Genomic DNA, 23332 nt, shown 5'->3' with positions numbered 1-23332 from the left:
TCGCCTTCAACACGTCACCGCCAGACTGCTTGGTGCCCACACATCACTCCAACCTGTCACGCTGCCAGACAGGAGGGGCATATGTGTGTGTGCGTGTGTGCGTGTGTGTGTGTGTGTGTGTGTGTGGGTGTGTGTGTGTGTGTGTGTGGGTGGGTGTTCAGGAGTATTGAGGGGGGAAATACAACATTGCAAAGGGGTTGTGAACTGAAAAGGGGGAGCAGGATACATCCTGCAGGGGAACCAACAGCACCAGCACTATTAGTGATAGAATAGTATATAGACACAACTAAGTCTTTATTCATATCCCCTCAGAATGAACCGTCTCTGATTTCATACCTCATGATCACTGCAACACACTCAGACACACACACACGATACACAATATGTGGTCAAACATACTGCCTAATACACAAACAAGACAAAACATCACGGCTTGTCTTGTTTCAGTTTGAGAAGCCTTAAAGAAATTTTGACATTTTAGGTTGAGATGACAAGACTTACAAGGTGTTTTCTAGAATTTAGTCATTTACAATTATGTCATTGTGTTTTTGTAACCCTGTGTGAATGGGTATGATTATTATAGCACTGAGAATGACTTTTAACTTTTTCAAATAAAACTGATTCCTTGGTATATATTTTGTTGAAATACAACATTGTTTGTTCTTGCCAAGCAAACATGCTTCTAAAGATTGTCTCCTCCCAGGATTAAGTTTTACTGTTAATTTTGGTGAAATTATTTTTAATTCTTGGATACAAAAAGGCCACGTAATAAAGTTAACTTAGATATCACTTTAGGTATTTCAAAATTATATACAATGACACCCGTTTGGGTGTTTTGATCATGCATTGTCCCCCTTCAGATCTAGATCAGACAGCACAAGGGAGAAAATTTCTATTAACACATAAGAACCAGGTGGCTAAATAAATTATTAGCACTCCTTGTGAGTAATGTCTGTTAACCAGGCTGTATTTGTCTCCATGGTAGCCAACTGCTGTATTGAAAGATGGATGGTGGTAATTTCTACTATTTTGGATTTAAACTTCGATAGTCAATACAGAATTTAGAGTCAACCTTTTCATCTCTCTTTATATTTTTATTTTTAACTTGAAATTTCAGCATCCAAGCTACATTTTCTGTGGTAGAGATGCCCTGCAAAGAAACTTACAAATAGAATTTGTTCAACTCATAAGTTGGAGTTATATTTCTAGATTTAGCACATGCAGATGTTTTATGTCTTTAAATTGTATGACAAAGCGCCAGACAAAGAGATTTTTTTAAATTGCAAGAAAAAAAAGCCATATTATTAGTAGACTAAAGATGCAAAAACACCAGACAAAAGTTGTAAATTTACAGAAAAGCCTCATTAGAGTTATCTGCTATAAGATGCAACTGGACCAGCTCACTGTTCGCTGAACGGCCTATTTACCATTCAGCAAATACTGAGCGATAAATAGACTGTTGTCCCTTTTATTAGGATCAGAGTTGATAAATTATGTGGGAAGATAACACATTGGGGAGGGATGAAATTAAATCCTTAATCTCCCAATTTACAACTACTCACTTTTCTATGTTACTGATAATATTCTAAATATAAATGAATATTTTGTAAAATCAAGGGGCAAATTTTGAAAAATGCAAAATATCAACCACTCCCATGTACATCCATTGCTGTGAAATATAAAATCAGACAGCAAATAAAACGCATTTAATTTCTGTTGTAAACAGGCTTCTACAAAAACACATTAATCAGTTCAACTCAGTGTTACATAGACAGGAAACTATCTGCTTAATAGTTAATAAATAATAAATGACGTATGCAAAGGAAATCTAGTTAGAAGGAAAGTGACTTTAAAAAATTGGAAGTAACTCAAATGTTGTAACTTGTCAGTTCAACATTTCTTTAGTGCAAAAAGTTCTCTTAACATGTGTAACACAGGCAATGTTAAACTCGTTCTATTCAGGTGGCACACTGTCTCCCACCTTACTGTGCTTCACTTAAAGCAGCATTTGCTTTAAGAATTGGCATTTAAAAATCCCCCGCTGCCAGGCCGACAGTCATGCCAAGGCTGATGTAAAAATATAATTAATGTAAAAAGAAAAAAAGAGAAATTATAAGGTGTGCACCAGAGAGAAAGAGTAGTAATTATTAGAAACAGTTTGAAACATTACAGTCTAGTAATATTAGTGGATACAACATGGTGATTTTAATCAACAAAGAAAAGTGTGATTTTTAGTGTTCTATGTTTAACTGGAAACACTACAGGGCCAGCGTGTTGCCCCATTTTGTCAACACCCTATCAACCGTTATTACATCTTCAATCAAAAGAAAAACATTTCTTCCATATCTTACAGGCAAGCATTTCAAATATTTAATGAGTATAAATTGAACTAGAGACATTCTGCAAATTCTCAAAGCAATGGATTTTGAATTGTAGGGTTATTAATTACCTGACTGACCAAAACAGGTACCTCTCTGTGCGAGTTTAAATCTGGATTGGTCAGATGTTACCACTGTCACGCAGTGGTAACATTCTTGTTTAAGCCACTTGATTTCACAGTGTTGTCTTTTAAGTCATTAAAGAGCTTAACTCTCAAGCGTGAGATGGATGGATTAACACAGAAAACCTTTCAGTTTAGCTGCTTCCTCACAGTGACAGTTAAGAACAGGGGGGAAGAAAAATCTAAGATTTTATTCATAAACCAGGATTTCTGTGCACTCATTGTCATGCACAATGACACTGTCTTTTTACAGATATTTCAATGAAACCATATTTCAGTCCATAGAAGTGCTAAAAATGCTTGCTCTTCAAAATTAACCTAAAAATCCGATTGGATGTCAAAACAGAAAAAGCATGTCTCTTTAATATCTTTTCAAAAAATCCAGTTTAAACTATGAGAGGTACTTTAATATCAAAAGAAGAATTTTATATTTATCTATAAATTATTGAAGCAATAGTCCACCTGGCTTTAGAAAAGGTTAAGATAGGATTGAATGTACTTTTATACAAAAACAGGCTTTGCAGAATTCTTTGTAAAAATAAATCAATAAATCTGGGCTGTTTTTCTTATTAATTGTTGAAAGTTCTTGCAACATATGACTATTAAAGGCAGAAAAAGGTAAAAACTATTTTTAAAAAATTTTAAATTAAAGGTAACTTTCATCTGGCCATAGTATAGTTTGTATGACAATCACTGACAAGATGAGATTTCAAAAATCTGCAGCTTCTCCAATCAAAATGTAGTTTAAAACATTCACTTTGAAAGCTTGTGTAGGAAATTTAAACAAAAAATTGGACAGTCCTATTTAAAGGAGTCAAAGTAAAGAAGACAGTTTGTAGTAAAAGAGATGCAACAGAGCAGCTTCCATCCTTCACAACTTAGTATTCTTTCTGGAGCCACATCTAAAGCAAGTGCTATAAACTGTTGGGGCTTGATGGTGTCGTGGCAGCCCAGATGACTCAGGCGCAGATTGTGTACCCGCCAATCTGCCATGCAACCTTTGTCACATGCCATCCCGCCTCTCTCCCATCTTTCCTGTCTGTCTCTTCTGTCAAATACCAAATGCAACAGAAGTGATAAGGGGGAAAAAAACAACAACCACAAAGAAGCCTGGAGCTAGGCAGACAAACAGTTACAGCATAAACAACTAATTTCATCCATTAAGCTAATGGCTGTAGGTTGATTTTATGACAAATTTATCTTTGAGCCATTACATGTGAGAGAAACAAACATTTATAAACAGAGGACCAGGAGGCCACTGTCAGCTCCCTCTGGCCAAAATCAATGCTGTATCCTTCTATTGATTTCAATTAAGATAACTGTTATTAGACAGCATGCATGACACAAAGTCGATGAACAAAATGTATTGTTCTGATAGATTACAATGAAGAAAGGCTTTGGATCATTGTTGCTGAGACACCTGGAGGTGAAAATAAAGCAGAAAAAGAAAGAGTGGACATTACATGAGACATCCTCCTTTTTTTATTAAAGTAGCTGCATGGAATGAGGTTGAGAGATAATCACAGTAAAATTTCAAAGCCCACTGGTTCAACAAAATAAGATTTTCTTCTAAATCTTCTTATTTAAGCTCTAGGGTTCTTCCTTCAAACTGGGAAGGATTTGTGTCAGTTTTACCTTTTTTGCATTTTTTTTTGTAACTGTTTGGAGCTTTTCCAATAACTAAATTAATTCAGAAAGCCGTTCTTTAACATATTTCCTAAGAAAATGTGCCATAAAGTCAAGCCACACTTTCTTGACATTAATGTCTTGAGCAGATGCAAAAATCCATCAGTCACAGAAATCTTCATGGTTAATGCTTGGGACATATACCATGCCAAGGTTTTGTGGTAAACAAGTAGCTAAGCAAAAAATAAAATGAGTCTACTATAAGAAACTGGGGTGAGGTGAAAAGAGAGCAAAGGATTTAATGAGAAGAGACAAGAGCGGAGGAGGAGTGTTCCAACAAATAAGGAGAAAAGAGATAAAAACGAGGAAGATTTAATTACCTCAGTCAGTTATGGAAGAGTAAACACACCATAATGTCCTAGAGAAGTGAACAGACCAAGGCCAAATCAGATACATACCACCAAGAGGTGACATGTTAATAAACATGGTTCAGTGCTTTCTTGATTCTCTCATGAGGTGCACAAATAAATTAATTGTCATTCATCTCAAAATGACAGCGGAATCTAGTTGTTCAATTATTGACTGTTTAAATGAGATACAAAAATAGTTTAGAGGGCATCTTTTAATGATGCCTTCTGGGCGTCTCCATAGGTAGACGTTTCCGCCATCTCCCTCCGCCCCCAACAGGAAGATTAGTAAAAAAGACTCAACAAAATATTCACTCACGTGAGCTAAATACAAACAGACCACACACTTTTTCGTAAAGCAAAAATTTTAAATCTTATTTTCTTTTCCTTTACTATTGTGTGCAATCTTATCTTCACCACATAAAATACCAATTGCATAAGTCGATGTTTGTGGTTGTAACATGACTAAATGTGAAAATGTTTAAAGAATGTCAATATTTTTGGAGAAGTTTTGATCTTAAAGTATGAGAAAATATAAATACTTCAGTATCTAGCTGGGAAGTAGAAAAAAAAGAAACTAGACCATTTGATAGTGCGATCAACTTAATCATTGTCCTCATAGCAGGAGCTGTCTTATTTAATGGATGAACGTTTAGAACAGCCTGGAGAACAAAGTGGTAATGAGAAGATGTCACAAGATGAGAAGAAAGGGAAAAAAATAAGTTTCACTGCTGTAGGTGGTACATCAAAAAAGCTGGCATTTTTCTAAAAGAAAAAAATAAAACCATCTCCTCCTGGACTATTGATCTGTTTTTGCCACGTTTCTCCCGACTATGAGCCGACAAAAAAAAAAAAAAAACAGATCCAACAGAGACTCAGAGGGTTTTCAAGGACTCTGGAGAACAGAAACCACAGCAGATGAAGGCAACAAGACTGAAGACAGAAGATCTCATCATCTTAAGATGGAAGGTATTATTGTGACTACAGTGTGATGTTCAGGGGCAAACTTTCTTTTTCCAGAGGGCAGAGTAATACATTACTTATAAACATTCAATAAATTAAAGTCCAGATGAGTCTCATCTGTCAGATTTAATGGGCTTTTTGAAAACAACAACCTCTTAGCAGGTATTAAACCTACTGTTCATTAAACCCACATTTGATGCTAGAAATATTTTTTATTGATCTGATGTAATGTTCTAATTTCAAATGTCATGTTTTCAATACCTGTTATTGTAGTTAACAGAAATAAAGGTTTTCAAAGTTGAAAAACTTTCCAATTTTAATTTTTAAGGCTTCCCTGCGCTATCCCTTAGACATATGCAGACATATATTATTGTCAGAAAATAAAAAAGAAATCTGATCGGGTCAGAATTTCATAAACTGTATTTTCTCCTAGATTAAATAGACAGGATAAATAGCCAGTTGAGTTATTTGACTCTTTTAAATTGAACAAGCTCTGTAGTCTGATCATTGGCTCCTCTGTGGTTTTGAGCAACTGACCTTCAATAGTCAATCTTGTTGGATCAGAGCTCTGATCCTCCTTAAAAATATACCCATCAGCTCCCACATGGAAACATCAAGATAGAAAACAGGAAGTTTCTTAAAGGTTCTGCGCTCACTGAGCTAATGGGGAGTGAATAAAAGAAAAAATCACAAAGAGAAGAGATAAAAAGAAGAATATATTATCATGTGTACAAAGAAAAGACTAATGTTTGGCAGACATAAAATAATCTATTTAGATTCCCACCACCTCCTTTTTTCAGCTGTTCCATTGTGGAAGAAAATAGGCTAGACACAACTAGCACTTCACTCATTTCAATACTTCCAGGCTTCCTGTGCAGGATGTGTAAGGAATGTAAAGCAGGTCAATACAAGAGAACATAAATAAGGTACTTCAAATTAACAATAACTACACAAATTGTTGTCCAGCTGTAAATGAATGAATAGATAAACCTTCCTGCTTCATCTTTCATTGGCAGAAAGGAAGAGGTGTTTTTCTACATCCACCAGTTGTATGTTCATGCCATTACCTTACTTTCCTTAAAAGGGTCATCTTCTTTCATTCTGAAAAAAAATATTTGCACCAACATTCAAAAGTCTCATCTAAATAGTGGGAAATTATGTTCGATCCCTTCGAGCAGAAATGATTTTCGTGGTTCATTTATATTTAAAGCTGTGATCAAGAAAATAAACTAGGCTAAACTGATTGGTATCAGCATGACATCTCCCCCAGTAAACATCCTGTAACATGTTTGGAAAATAAAACTTAGGCTTGGAAAGGGAAGGCACATGTGAAAGCAGATAGAGAGAAATGTAAATACAAAGGTCTCAGATCCGCAGGGGTCCTGTTCCTTTCCAGGGCTCCTTTTAAAATACTAAACTTGAATTAGAATTAAATCCTGCTGGATATGACAGTCCCAGTGCATATTTTTGAGCCAATATGTTAAGTCATTTTTAAAACGGTGGGGTTATTTTGTTTTTGACAGGTACTGTACTTACCATTAAAAAGTCAGTCATGCATGTAACATACAGAAGGGTGTAGTGGATTTCTATGTGTGGGGGACAGAGCTTTACTTCTTCCCTCCAAATCCAGATAAAAGGAGGTTATGTATCCCACCTGGATCGAAAAGCCACATCTTGTGAAATATTATTCCAGCCAGCAATTTGTCATGCCAATTAAATAATGGTGCTTTGTGTGATCGTATTTAAGGGTCTGTGTGTAGTAAGTGCTGCACTGGAATATACTTACACTTAACTTTCCTACTAAATGCCAAATATATTTCACTAATCTATATATTTGTCCATAAAACCATCAGTCTGCGATTACTGTTGGTGTGTTTTTCTATGTGCATGTCCCTCTATGGGTGTGTTTGTTTTGGTTACTGTGTGCATTTGCACCCCAGCTGGAAAGTTTTCCAAGATGAATTATCTTCCACATGTTTAGAATGTTTTTATGAGACAATTTTCATTTGGAAGGTTTTATGCAGTTAGGAGAAATCTGATTCTTTTCCGGTATTAAAATTAGATAATGACAAACTTCAACTAGGTTTTTATGGCCTTTTAAATCTTGATGAGGACCACATAATTATTTTATATCATATCCTTCTACATAAAGTCCTCCATTTGGTATGCCTAGTCTACAATTTTAAAGTTGTGGACAAAGCAAAAAAAAGTTACCAAGAAACATTACAATGCCAAAGAATAGGGTTACTTGCCTTCACACTCACTTTGCTGTTTGCTAATCTGATGTACATTATTCAAAACATATATCCAAAATGCAGATTCATATTAAAATTGAATTGCTTAAAATGTACTTCTGCTGTTATAGTTTGTGTAAAAATAGTGAAGTTTGTCATGTGAACAGTTGGGGAAAACTTCCAGATTTGGATTTACGCCCAGACGTATCAACAGTGGAAAATCTATTGTGCAATAACACATAAAGCACATGTGGAAGATGTAAGTATTTGAAGGGGAAAAGAGTAAAAGTGTAGTGACATGTGAACACTGTTACATTTTCGCATGTCAAAAACTTTCCACAGGTAAAATATTATAGTGTGTGTTAACAAGTAAATATTTCACATCTGTCCATGTTATGCAACATGCAGAAATCTTCTCACGTGTGAAAAAGCCTTTTTCAGACATAATATATTTTGCTAAGTTATTTTCACCTGGACTTTTTTTGTTGTAATCATATTTGGCACACGTGACTCTTTTTCTTTAAGGGTTAATTTTCTGGTGTTACAATGATTATCTAGAGTTTTAATGCAAAAATTAATCTTAGACAAGCACACATATTCACTCCTGCTGGCTGTAGAGCTAAAGGATCATTAGGAAAGTGTGTGCAGCGTATGAAAAAGCCCTCACACATTGTGGGCATGTGTAAATCAATGTGACACTAACTAAACAGACACTGCTGGAGACCCGGGATAATGAACAGAAAGGGACTGAAGCAAACAGAGTCTTAATCATGAGACAGACGTGATGGAGAGAGGAGGAAAAGTGAGAAGGCAGGTGGAAAATTGCTTTAAAAAGAAGCAGAAGAGGAAGTTGAAAATATTACACTGCACACCTATTTCAAACAATAGCTCTTCAAGTTGAATTAAATGTTCTTTTACAGTTCAGGGAGTTTAAATGGTTTTAATTTTAGCCTGTCCAGCAGCAGTTACACCCTGGCACACTGGTTTTAAACTAAATCTGTTTGTTCCTCTCTAAAGTATCACGCTCTAAGAAGACACTTGGGGCTATGTATTAAAGTTAGTGGAATTTCCTACCTTTTTGCTACCTTAAACATGAATAGCAGCAAAACTTGTCGCCTCTGGAGACTCTACAGCTTTGGACAGGTCAAAACTGAAGTAGGACAGTAGCAATTTTGAGAGTAGCCACAGGTGATCTGACCAAATTAACACACCCATGGGAAATTGCTCAATCACAGTGTGAATTATGTCTGCAAATGAAGACAGCAGAGACAGAGGAGAGAGAGTGGCTGCCATTTGGATGCAGGTTTAGAGCCAATATTTTTCTGCCAACATCCCAGCATGGATAAACACTGACCAAATGGCTCCGTGTGACCCTCAGGGCTGTTATTTAAAGGACAAACCCATAGAGCAACAAAAAGAGCAATCAGTTACAAATTACTGCATACTTTTAAATAACTGATATACAACCTGGAGTTAACTGGCAGATAGTTACGCAGCAAAAATCAAAAATGCTCTGAAATACTTTTATGAAGCTTGCAGTCTTTTGAAAACACTGGGTTTTTTCAAACAAACTGAACAAAGATCAGCATGGTGGTGAGCTGAAGTTTGCAAGCTGAATTAATATTTGCTCCAGTATCTTGTTAAATAAAATCATTCTGTAAGCAGTTTCCCACTGCAATGAGATAAGAAAATTAAAAAGAGTCTAGGGTTGAGAAATACAAATACATTTGTTTAAGAATTTAAAATTCTTAAAATTAACAACTGCTTAAAATTCTGCAAAGCATGGTTTATCTGTTCTTCAATGAACAAAACATCATACAGTGTATTTTTGTTATATAATACAAAAAATAACAATTAGGGGGAAAAAGCGCCCATGAACCTTTCTACATTTAGCTATGGCTGATTTTACTGAAAAGTTTGGTTTGATGCTTAAGGACAAAGCTTTGCGATAATATTCAACTTGTTTGTGTAAGAAGCAATAATATTTTTTTCTGTTTTCACCTTGTCCAGTTTATGGTGCCTTGGAATTATTTTCAAAATTTTTGCATTAGATCTTTGATAAACTGATGAGATTAATGAAGTTTCAATGGCCATCTGGTGTTTTAGTTGTTCATGTGAAATAAAATAATAATTCTGATTGCCCCATAACAGCAAAACATAGATATTGCTATGAAGATATGTGTGTAATTATTCCTCTCTTGTTTTTCTCGTTTCTATCATCACAGTGACCCCAACACTCTCCCTGAGCTTTATCATCTCAGGCACTAAGATCCACATATGCATAAGAAACAAAACACATCTAACTAGCAAAAGATGTGTGACTGATAAGCAAATCTGGAACATATTATGGTTCAGAAATCATTGCACCAAGAAGTTTTATATTAAAGTTGCTTTTTACTAAACTAAGTGGATGTAACAGTCACTGAACAGTTTCTCACCACACTTTCCTGTCAATCATTCTCTGAAGAATTGGCGATGACTCAGAAATGATTGAAAAGAGACAATCACCAATGGCAACCAATGAAAAGGTCACCAGTTTATATTTGATGAAAGGATTTTTTTATGCCATTGTTTGTGGCTCTGCTTAAGTTTAGTCTTGAAACAAGGAGACACAAATCCAATCTTCTATTGTGGTACATGTATCTATGTGAGACACTCAGCATCATCTCAATGCATGTAAATTGCACCACATTTGAAAACATGACAAAAAGCTCCACATTTTCCTAAAATGCCCAAAACATCACCCGAAACTGTGGCCAAGAAATCAGTGTAATGTTGGGAACCAACTCTAAACATTGCATCACACTTTGACTCATATCAGTGCAGATACACTAAGGGATGCAGACAGACATATGATGAGTTCAGATGTCCGAGTTTTCTAACACTCTCCTAATCTATATGCAACAATAACTGCTACCCTGGTTTTGACTTGTGTTCCCAATGACTTCACATTGTGCTTTTGCGAACACATTTTTCTCACACAACATGGGTAGCAAATACAAGACACACAGACAACTTTTTTAAGACTTTTTAACACTACATCAGACTGTGTGGGCGATGGTTTCCCCATAGGTTAACAGTGACCATGATTCGAGCAGACAGGAGATGCGCACAGTTAAAGACAAAATTTTGTGCTAGGATGGACATGCAGATAACAAATTTATGAAGTCTTCTGTAATGCAAATCACCACAGTCTGGAAGGCACATTGTGGTAATGACTGTATGTGAACAAGCAGGATAAAGATAGCAGTGAAAATGAGGCAATGTACAAGTGTGTTGTACAAGTTGTGTTTATCCGAGAGCCGCACTGAACATCTTATTGTCCCAGAAGATGATGATTCAGACTGACTGCCTTTGAGCCATAAAGACTGATAAAGTCCAATCTAATTTGCCAAAGTATGAGAAAACTGAAAAAAATATTCTCAAGATTGATCCCATCATTGTCAGATTTACTTTTATCCAAATCATGACAGCAGGATTTGCCACTTAAAGGCATTCCAGTCAAAAAACAATAAAAATGTTCAGCCCTACTGAGGTCCTCTTTTTATTAATCATATCTGTGTTATTTTATCTATTTGCTACAAAACCTTTCACTTCAGATTTGACACATGTCTCCAGGATGTATTTATTAAAATTTCACTGAAAACCTTTTAACCATTTATTTACTTAGTTTTAAGTCAAACTAAAATCCAGGCCTTATATAAATGCTACCAATATTCACATAACTGCAACTGTTACATAATCAAATTAAAAAAGATATATATAAAATATAACAGCAACATCTCTGTGTAGGTGCACTAAATAATAGAAAGGTTATGACATAAGACAAGTTAACTTTGCAAAACCTCAACCTCAATCCTAAAACAGACAAGAAACAAAATGTTGAGATATGGGATGCATCTCTGTGATGTACTGTTCAGTACATGGTATTTTTTGGTTTTCTAATGTAAATTTGACAGCCGCTAGATAATTAGTGCAATTCCTTTTGATAAACTCAACTGACAAATGGCTTCTTAAACCATTATGGCAGTAATTAAGTGTCCTATTTGCTTTTGGAAAATCCTATCGTGAGCATGTATTAAGAGATTTTTCAGATAGTGTTGAGATGACACATCACTATCTGTGTGATAGTGATAAGACACAGGAGGAAGAACAGCTAAACAGGAGCCCCAGAAGTAGGAAGATGACTCACCTGCTGAGCTGCCGATAGACACAGAGAGACCACTGTGGATGGGCAAGCAAGATCGTTATGTTGTTTGTGATTTATTGCAATTTCACTGAGTTATTGTGAGATTGAAATAACTTATTAAAAGGATGTGAACAGTGAAAGTCACGGTATGCAATATTTAACAGATTTTGTTTAAAGTCTTGTAGATTAGTATTTTTAATTGACATTTTTGAAGGTTAAAGGAAGATTACAGATTTTGAGGAGGAGTAAACCTCATTAATAAATGAATGAGCTCAATGATTTCCATTCTGATGATTGAAATTTTCTGGAGGCCAGTTTTGCTTACATCATAGTTCATTTTATTTATGGCAGCTCAAAGTGCTGATCCAAAATGGCTCTGGAAATGGTCAAAAAGGAGAAATGACCTACAGCTTAATGTGAGCACATGTTTTGGCCAAAGTATTTTTAGTCATAGATTTTACATTTTAAATAAAGTAGAGCTTCTACATTTCTGTCATTGTTTCAATAATCAATTTAAGATGAGTTCATGAGATTAGCAGTTCCCAAAGTTGTACATCTGGAATCATGAGATGTTCTTCAGAAATTATCCTAAATCCCAACATTGAAATAAAGAAAAACAAAACTTAAACATAAACTAAAACAACATTATTGTGTTACTTATAATATGACTCAGTAAAAATGCTTGTATGCTAAAGCAAGAGTCTTGCATTTTTATTTTGTGAGTGAGAAGCCAGAAAGTTTGGGAACCACTACATTAGATTTTCCAGTTTCACAGCTTTGCCTATTTTCCATTATTATTTTAAAATGCTACATTCCAAATGAGTTTATAATAACATAGCATGTTAAGTTTATTGTATTCTCATGGGTAATGTAAGCCATTTATAGAAGCAATCCTAAGCATAAATGTTGTGGAACATATATGAAACATTGCACACATTAAATCTCATAATTCATCAGAATAAAAGGCTGAGGTTTTGTCAGCCTCAGGACATCCTGGGCGAGACTAAGAAGAACTTAGATGTACATCTTGCTCTCTTTTTGCTCTCATCAGTGGAGTGTTGTTCACCTGCAGCTGCAGCTTGATGTCTGCCAGGATGCAGGCGTCACAAAAACATTCACAGCACAGTTTACGTTGCCGTAAGCTTTGTGCTCACTTTTCGCCAACACATGAATTAGCCCACGCTTATCTTTACTCATCTTTCTGGTACATCTCAGCTGTGGATGCTGCAGGGGGTGTTGTAGACTACAACAAATCAATCCTCCCTACGTTTTCATCTCAATTGTGGACAAGCTGATGCTGCAATAAAGACAACTTGAAAATACAGGACAAAACCCATTCCCTACTGACTGCAGCTTAGTTTAATTAATCCTGGTCAGAAGATTCACAAAACATATACTATACAGACCGTTAAAAACAACAAGCACTTCCCTTCACTCAGGTCAAGAATATTTCAAATGTCAGTGAATTACAGTGTAGATATAAAAAATGTGAACAGAAACAGTCTAAGACCATCAACCCTTCATCAAGTGCTCATTCCAAAGCCCAGTACTTCTACAAATCATTTTTTTCTTAAAGTAAGGGAGCTACACATTCCTAATACATATGCTCACAGGTGTAGCACATTTAAAATGAGACAAATTAAGGGTAATATATGAGTATTTTACGCAGCTTATGGAAACTGTAGTTGCTTCTGTCGGACATGATTGTGGTGCGGCGACAAGTCATACATTATGTTTCAGGACTTTGTGTCATTTTGGGCTTGCCCAGTGTAAGACGTTCAAGTCCAGTACAATTATTGTTTCATGAGGTTAATCCTGGTGAGTGAAACTTCAGAGCAGAGTCAAGACAGAAACTTTTTTCCCAAGTTCAAGTGAATTCAAATCTCCATTGCTTCTTAATTCATGCTCAAAAAATGAACTCATTTCTGAATAATTTTAGTTCTCGAAATTCCAATAGCCCATGTTCAAATCCTAATGTGTCTCTGCCTCCCGTTCTGCATGGCTGCACATCGTTGCCTGCTGAGCAGAAAAAAATAGGATGCTGCCATCGTTCCTTTCAGTCAGCGCGATAGGCAGCAATCAAGTGTTGAATAATGGTTGCTCCTTACTTATAGCCGACAGAGGTGACGAAGCAGAAAGGAAATGGGCTCTTGTATTCTGCTTACTTCAGACTGCCCAAATGGAGCTTTAGAGCAGCTGTTATTAATGAACGTGCTTCTCTGTCTGAAAAAGAATACTCAACTTTGGCACTTCCACGCACAAAGAAAAAGACACCACCATCTTTAGCAATAGCTTCAAAAGAAATGGATGTCTAGCATGTTCATGACAGCTCAGACACTTGCAGAAGTAATACTGCAATGGAAAAAGTTATAGTTGTAGTTTTTCAAATAGTCAGTCAATGAAAAAGATAAATGCACCTTTTAGACAACACACAAATGTTTTCTCTTAACTAAAATGTCAACAAACTACTCATTAGTTTTGACATATCTTCTTGTGTGTTGTCTCCTGTGTTTCTTCTAAGTTGCAGAAGGAATTTTGTTTCTTCTAAAATGTACCAAAAAGCAATTTTAACGGCAGAAATTAGGAAAAAAAAAAAGGAATTAAAAAACTATGATATAATGCAGTAGCACTGGCTTGATCTCAGCTGAAAATATAGTTGAAATCTGACAATGTCAAACTTACGTGTGTATATTTTAAATTATTATATTACATCCATTATCAGAAATGCCACTTCAACACAGGCCAAATAGCAAACTAGATGTGGAAAAAGTAATTGAAGCAAAAAATGAGGAAAACATTTAATAAAAATGGAATGCAACGAAGACAAATGGGGTTTTATGCGTTTCCTGAAAGCCAGCACAGTCACATGTTTTCCAGAAACTGGCTAAATAATTTTGTTGAAATAAATCTTTCAAACCAGGAAAAAAATATATAACATCTTTTTATTATTGTTGTTGGAGATTGGTGGCAGGCATTATAAAGATATCAACAAGAAATTCTTACATTTTTTATTATCTTAATGTTGAGAACTAACGACATTATGATGTTAACAGAGTTAAATGAAAAGTCTCCAACACATGACGTCAGTGTGAAGCATGGGATCATTAATGGGACAGCCTAATGTATTTTCTGCTGCACTGATGCAAAATGAAAATGTGCAATCTCAGAACTAATAAATTATGTTTTATTGTAATTTGAGAAACCCATTACTCATGTGTTACAAATATTCATCTTGTGGACCCCAGTCCATACCAGGATTATAGCATACAAAGATGTTAACATGAACAGGGACACTCACACATGCACACACGCGCAACCCTGAATGGTCATCCTCCGTCACCCATCTGGAATAGTTAACTTTCTGCTTGGTTGGTTTGCTTGGTTCAGGGAGGCAAGAGAGAGATGAGGGGTGCTGAACCGAGTCATGCAGCATGAGCAAATAAGGAGGAGAAGGAGGAGGAGAGAGAACAGGAGGAAGGCTGTTTCTAGACCTCTGAATCACCACCAACATCATCCAATACATCTTTGACTCAAAAAGGACTGGAGTGCCTGCTTCACTCTTACCAGGCAAAAAAACCAATCACAACACCTGGTGATAGGCAGGACAAATGTAGATGACAGCACAAATTTAAAGTACTAGTACAATAGTTTTGATTTTTTTTTTTATCAAATTTTTTTTTTCTCAATTGACGAGAAAAAATAGGTGAAATATTTTTCAAATTACAAACTATCATAACTTCAAATTGAATTCCATCCTTTTGCTTCTTACAGTTTTCAAATTTATTTTCTGTTTGACTTTAGGAAAACGGGTTCAATAGTACTTTCACCAAAATCAGACAGCCAACATATGTAGATTTGAAATGGAGATTTGTATCTACTTTTATTAATACAAAGACGTGTAATGTTTAGAAAATGACTTTTCAATGCAAGTATGCAAGCACAGATAAATGTTTGTGTTTCATGTCAAGATGTTATTGTGAGGAAACACTGCAAAACACTTATGAGCCCGGATTTTGATTTTAACACAGCACAGGCTGTGTTTTTGTAATTGACACTCCTGAAGTTATTTGGGAAAGTTGATTTGGCTATGCTTCACATGATTTGATAGTTGGAGTTAAGTGGGCTAATGAGTAAGTGGCAAATTAAATGTATCTGGGTTAATATAAGTCCATAAATTAATATTTTACTCAGGCAATCTATCTGTGTTGCTACATTTCAGGAAAGCATTCTCCTTAAAAACAGACAACAGTTAGGATGAACCACCATGCACGTTAGAAATAGGATTGCAAGATCAATGTAATTACTTGATAAGAATCACATAAAAGCTGGTTTCAGCCTGGGTTTCTGAATTAAGTGTCTGGATTTAATATTTTTATTGGGTAAAAAAAAATAGACTAGTCAAACACAGTAAACTGTATTGACCAGAACTGCTGAAATTGTTACTCTTTTTAAGAAGTTATTAAAATCAAAAGCCTCATAATAGCAAAAACAATAAAATTGCAATCAAAATTCAATACATATTTTATTGGAAGATATGAGGTACTCTGCAGCGCAGAGATCCCAGAGGTGTATGCTCCATTACCCAGCCAGAGGAGTCCAATAAAGAGGATCTAGGGTCACAACCAGGGCTAAAGAAAAAGAAATCCAGCAAAACACAACAATCTCTAAGAGAGATAGTTGTGCTTTGCTGTGCTGCAAGTGTAATGTTTAGTGCATCACGTCAGTGAGTATGAACATACACAGCCTCATAGAAATTCACCCTTATTTGAACTCTGTTTACTCAGATTAAAATGTAATTATTCCCTACTCCATCACTCTTCAGTCTCTAATGAGAGATCCTCTTTCTGTTCGAGTGGTTTTTATCAAGCGTAAATATTACTAATAAGGGACCATCAACCGATCATATCATTCCTCTAAGTGGATGGGCTTTGTAAATCATAACATTTATAAAAAGTTCTGCCCATGTTAGAAAACACCAAGCAGATCTTAGCTTGTATGTTTTCATCGTAAAGTTAGCAGACTTCACTTAGAGAGGTTAGTTTTGTTCTGCTTGGAGATGTTGATGATGAACACTGCTTGGTCCATGGTGTGTGGACTGCTGGACATTAGAGGACCAAAAGGCTAATGCTTCCTCCACCAAGCACTATTCCTAACAAGTAAAAGTTGTCAGATTTCTAGAGGATCTTTGGCCTCCATCTGCTCTAGCCATACTGGAATCTTCTTTTGAGTATTAATGGAGTACCAGAAAGGGTCAGGAAAATAAATACCAATATATATATATATATATATGTGTGTAAAATAGTATGCAATGGAGTACTATGTACTATGGATGGGGCATATGTCAAAGCTGCAAACCTTTGCACTTAAAATCTAAATCAGGCAATGTACACCAAATAACTGGAGGTGAAATGTTACATGGTAGAAAAAAATTCTCAAAATGACAAAATACTGAAATTGTGAGCACAAACTACTATTCAGAACTTAACAGATAAGTGGTCTTACTAGTTTGTTAAGGTAGAGGCCAGATTTTTAGCAGAATTCAATAATAAGCTTTAATAATTTAATATTTTAATTTAATTTTAGAGCAATTTGCTCTGCAATCGAGTGCTCTTTGTTTCGTCTCTCCATCTGTCTCATTCTTACTCAAGTGAGCAGTTGGCAGAAACACACTGGCAGCAGAGGCAACAATATTCACGTCAATCTTTCCCTGACGCTTGTGCAGAGATGATTTTAGATGAGTCACGGAGGCCAGAAGAGAAAGAAACAAATCAATAGCAGATGGAGCGCTGGATGGAATGATGATGAAAGATGGATATTTAGACTGACATTTAAGCTGAGGTAAATAGCCCTCTATGTAGAGCCAAGCCTGAAACCGCTGCGGTAAATGAAGTCTGTTTTTCTGTTTATGTGTCTGTCTTTTTACATATGCACAAACAACATCTGACATTTTCTTACCTCTTCTTGTTTATAAGTCTATGATGTTCGCTCAAAAGCCTCTTCACTCCACTAAAAGCATCTGATGGTCATCACTCAGAAGGAGGAAAGGCTCCGCATAAACACTCTTTCTTCTTCTTCAGATAAAATCTGTATAATGTAAGTCATGCACTGCCTTGAAGAATCTGGTTAAAGGTTTAAAAGAGAAAACGACTTGAAGACTAAAAAATATACTTGCTAATCTTGTCAGAACAGTTTTCATGAGCAGTGAAGCTTATTGTTATGTTTGTTCATATATTTCCATCCTGTTCCGTTCTCTTATTTCATACCTTCTTGCCGTCTCTCTCTCTCCCTCCCTCCTTAATGCACTTTTTGTGTGATTTGGAAAAGAGGCCAACGTACCCCTCGGCCAACCATCAAACATTTACATCATGTGGTGTCATGGAGTACAAAACGGGAAAACGACAGAATGGCAGACAGGAAAAGGAAAGAAGTGCCCACAAATTACACAAGGAGGCATGTAGAGACAGCAAGAAAACAGGACAAGGCAGCACCAAAGTTAGATAAAGAAAGACCAGATGGAAAGCGAGAGGTTTAGAAGAGAGTCTGAGCAGAACAAAGAAAGCACAAAAGAAAGGATTCGGGCAAAGCTGAGCTGTCTTAACAGAAGACCCGTTGTCTGAGAGCTCACAGGTCAGGAGGGCATGAGACACTTGTCCACAGCAGAGCCGGTTAGTCACAATGTGATGTTATCAACAATTCTTTATAATAATCAAAATTATCAGACCACACTCAACAAATCACTATTAAGACAGCAGAATGGATAAAGGAAACAAATATACAAACAGCAGATTTACAAACAAATCATTTTGAAGCATCATTTTCAGCTTACAAGCCAGTAAACAGTTAAATTGTGGTCAAGTGCTAACTACTTTAGTTTTGGGCATCTGTAGAGACAAAATCAATATTATGACTGTTCAGATAATATTATTCTAGAGCTAGTTGCTGAGTGGTGGTTGGTATTGGGCAGATAGAGGACAGGGGGAAAGCAAAAATCTTCCTTATGCATCATAAGTGGGGTGTTTCAAACTGAAAGCTAAAGATTTAGGGAGTTTTGTGACAGCTGCCAAACTATTTCACATGCTCGGGTATCCTCACATTAATTATAGTGATTCATTTCTGAGTTGTTCTTCAAGGTTATTCTTCGAAAGGAGCACACTAAACTATAAATAGTAGTTCCTTTGTTTGTTTATTCTATAATAATTAATGCAGTGATAACTCAAACAATATACAGAAGCATGTTTATGTAATACCTTTTCATTTTATTCATTCAACAGTAGAAAGGTTATGAGACTTTCAGTAATTCATATTTTTTATGATCTCTTTAAGGTCTGGAACAGGTGGGCAGACAAGAAGGTCAGACAGAGTTCACAGCCTGTAATACTCAGTGATTTTCAGGTGGGGCATTTTGTTTTCTTTACAGGCTAATGAATAATAACAACCCATACTTGTGCACATTTTTTTGTGGCTTGTAATTCAGCTGCTCATTTTATTATGTCTGAAATGTGGCTGCATCAACAATGGGTGAACAACAAGCATTAAATGAAGTTTTTTTTTTTTTAAACTTCTCTTGGCTGTCCACATCAATTATCTTTTTATGTTTGTTTGTTTGTTTTAGCTTACTCTCTTCCTACTTGTGTTTCTTATGAGTCCAACTTGCTTTTATTTTCCAATATTTCTAATTTTAGCTTCATGCCAGAGCATCAGACTAAGTGAGCAAAGAGACCTGAGAGTCTCGCTCAAGGATAATTTATCATGAACTTGGCTGGTAATGGGCTCGCCTGGTGTTTAATGGCAGTAATGGGTGTAATAGGCCTTTGTCTGGTCCCTGGATTGAGCCTATATGTGGCTGATTTATGAGAACAAACAAAGAAAAGAACATTTTAATGATTCCTAAATAAAACCATTATCCTTGTTTTTCCATCCTCTTTTTCTCCCTCGTACCCACCCAAACCCCACCACACTCTGACGGATCAGCCGTAGCCTATACAATGAAAAAGGAAGACACAAATGGAGGTGGCTGCTAGAAAAGAAGTAGGAATAAACAAGAATCATATGACAAATATGTGTGGTTCAAATCACTGGCATGACCACACGTATGGTTGAGAATATAGGATTTCTCTCAACTCGTGGCTGCAAGAATACACGAATAGAAACAAACGTATTTTAGTTTTTCCTTCCCATCACTGAGCCACCTTCTTTCTAGGCAAAACAAAGGAGCGGATTAAAATCTGGATTAATTTCCTGACCCTATTTCCCACAATAAGATTGTTTTTATTTCATTGCACAAAAGTCATGATACATCCGCTTTATCATTCACATTGCACTGCAAGTCAGAAAAAAAACTATTCATGTGTATGGATTTTCCATTATCCTGTCTTTTCAGAGTGATGTGTTTTATCTTCACCAGCATCAGGAAGCATCTAAAATGACTCAGTTTAAATAAAAGGAGTCACCTTGAGCTTTCTTAATACTCATTTAAAGCCAGTTTCCTACTTAGAATAATCCGCAAACTAAAAAAAACATAGCAAGCTTCTTTTCACTACATAATATAAACCCTCAATGCTGCTAGATTTAAAGGTAGATTTGAAGAAAAAATAAGAAAGGTGAAATGTAAAATGTAAAATGTTATATGGAGTTTATACTGTATAAAGTGATCAATTCCTTTACACCCGGGAATAAAAACAAAACAATGTCATGATATCATAATATTTAATCCCAAATTTTATTTAAAAAGGAAATTCATTATCCGGAAGCTTATGTTAAGAATAATTATTCCTATTTTTGCTTTAAAAAATTGCCACACAAAAGAATCCATTCATCCAAGGCATTTCCTTGTCATCTTGATTTTCATCCATAGAAAAAAATGCTTGCTAAATGCAGTGCTTTTACTGGGTGGTGCTCTTTTAGTTTCTATGACATGACACTGTGTGTTTTGTCAGTGGAAATATTTCAAAACAGACCAATTTGTCTTTGTTAGTAGCTTTCCAAAAATCCGCTGACCAGCAGCGGACAGAATAGATATAGCATTTTTTACAGTCATGCCAGTACTTTACACAAACAAACCAATACTTTGTAACATGATACAATATCCATTAACTTATCTAAATTAATGGGTGAGGGAGCTGCAGCGCTGCATTACTGTCCTTATAGCCAGAGAAAACTAGTCACTCCATTCATTTCTGTAGCTTTTCCATTAAATATGATTATACTTTAGAAATTTTCAGAGAATTTCTATTAACCTTGGTATACCTTGGGGTCAGCCCATAAAGAAGATCTGAACTGAATCAGAGCATCTTTGAATCCCATCTAAATAATGTCTGACATCAAAATCCTAATGTTCCTGGTGATCTTGAATGTATCAGTCATTGTAGCTCGTGTTGAGTCATATAGGCATTCATTTGCTCCCTGGGGTTGTGGACGAAAACGGACCACCGGGTTGCGTAATGCACCTAGCACTCTTCCAAAACAAGGTCTGATCAGTTCATCAAAAAATGCATTGAGGTATAAGGCAGAGACGTAGTAGTACAGAGGGGAAACTCTGCTGAATGTCATCTTTACTGCATTATGTAATCCCATAACTCACAGACAAATCACAACGCATTACATCTCAGACAATCTTTCAACCTAATTTTAAAGGAAGCTCAGGAGGTTTTATATCCTCCCATTATTTCTGTTTGTGTGTTTTTATCCATTATGCTTAATTCGTAAATTAATTCTATCTGAATCCTAGTGTTCATGTTTATTCCATCCTTTTCTAAGTTTAGAGACTCTTCCTTACAACCCTTTCTATCAGTCTCCTCATTCTCCAACAATTTCACCCAAGTACATTAATGTGTGCTTTATCATTTCTTCTCATCCACACTTAAATTGTCTTCCTTATTTCTTTTGACTGACCACCCAAAGGCCTTACCAGGTGTGAGCCACGGTGAAGCGCCGCCTCTGTCGAATGCTCTTGTTCACCATCAGCTTACGAAAGAGCCGTGGGGAGCTTCTCGGGGACAGTTTGGGAGACGTTGCTCCTCTCTTGCCTCCCACCACGCCCGGCATCTTTGGGGGCTCCAGCTCCAGGTGCATGTGCTCCTTGAATGTCCGAATGCATGAGTCCATTTCCACGCTCAGCTCGTTGGACGACATACTTGCAGGATGGAGTTGGCTCCCGTTTGGGAGACTGTAATTCCTCTGTCAAATTCTGACCAACCTGTCTTTCATGTAAAGTTGATTCCTCGTTTTCAGTGAAGAATCAGATAAGTTTTAATCTGTTGAAAGATTGCAAGACAGACTGAAGCAGTTGTTCACACAGACTTTCACCCAGAAATGGGATCCTCCTTCCTTATCCTGCTTTTCACAGGTTTCAAGAATGGCCAGCCAGTAGTTGAGCCCCCTGTCTTTCTCTCTGGTTCATCCCCAGTGTCTTCTTGCAGATCTTTTCTTTATGTGAGGCTCTACGGCAGGGTCACACAGAGAAAAAAAAAATCCTCTTCTCAACTACGCCGCTCTCCCATTTCCCCCCTGGTCCTGGTGCCAGTTAACTGCACACCTTCGCACCAACTCTTTCTCTCAGTCCATCCAGGTAGCCTGACGTTGGAGGATCTCCCTTATGAAATATTCAAAAGGGCTGAAAACTGCTCTCTGCCTCCTCCATCAACCACTGCTTGACTGACCTCCTCTTTCTGCAAACAACCCCCACCTCTCTCTCTCACTCTCCTAAAGGCACTCCCGGTGTGGCACAGAGTGCTGAGTCTCTAGTCTGATTTCCCTTTCACTCTCCCAGTCAGAGCAGCGAGAGGAGCAGAACGCAGCATGCAAGCAAATACTTCCCTCTCTGTTTCATTCAGAATATACGCAAGACACCCAGAGCAGGCACGCAGCAGGGAGAGGCCACGCCCCCTCAGATGAGGATTGGCCAGCGAACACAGTGACGACAAGCGGGCAAACCCCGGTAACAGGTTATCAGATTCATTATTTATTTTCTGTTTATCTAGGATTTGCAGTACATTTGTAGTGATGATGTGGTGACCTTTGGCGAAGTGGATGAGCCAAGAAGGAAAGACAATTTGGAAGTGAACAGCGTAATGAGGTTGACTATGAAGAATGTAAGTAAACACAGCTCAAAGGTCAGCTGATTAAAATGAAAACTCTAGTTAATGCATTTATGCCACCAATTAGAAGCCCTTTCACAGCAGGAAGAAAAATTTAATCACATCATAAAAAGCAATTTGTATCCTATTTTAGTCTGGTTGTAAACAATCAAACCATACAACACTCTCATCACATCTTCTGTCTTTCTGCAGAAAGACAGAAGATGTGGTATGAACACACTGGATTATTTAGAATGGTGAAGAGAAAGAAAAACAAGAGTAATGCCCTCAAGGTAGAAAGGCTATGAAGATGAGGGAGAAAAAAAATCCTAAAAGAA

At 36.5% G+C, this 23332-nt stretch overlaps 1 protein-coding gene across 3 annotated transcripts in view; it reads right to left on the bottom strand.

The window, feature by feature from the left end:
• The window catches only part of pde4ba (phosphodiesterase 4B, cAMP-specific a), a 145859-nt gene that overhangs the window by 90277 nt on the left and 32250 nt on the right, over positions 1-23332 (bottom strand). The window contains exon 1 of one of the 3 annotated variants that reach the window (XM_044129993.1): positions 21827-22737. The exons of the other annotated variants lie outside the window; for them this stretch is intronic. Coding sequence (XP_043985928.1) covers positions 21827-22050 — 224 coding nt within the window. The 5' untranslated portion in view covers positions 22051-22737. Of the gene's footprint in view, positions 1-21826; positions 22738-23332 lie in introns of those variants that run through there. 3 annotated transcript variants of the gene reach the window in all.

Source organism: Gambusia affinis, linkage group LG10 (genome assembly GCF_019740435.1).
Source record: "Gambusia affinis linkage group LG10, SWU_Gaff_1.0, whole genome shotgun sequence".
Classification (NCBI taxonomy): Eukaryota; Metazoa; Chordata; class Actinopteri; order Cyprinodontiformes; family Poeciliidae; genus Gambusia; species Gambusia affinis.
Note: the sequence above shows the minus strand (reverse complement) of the source record. Positions and strands in the feature narration are given on the sequence as shown.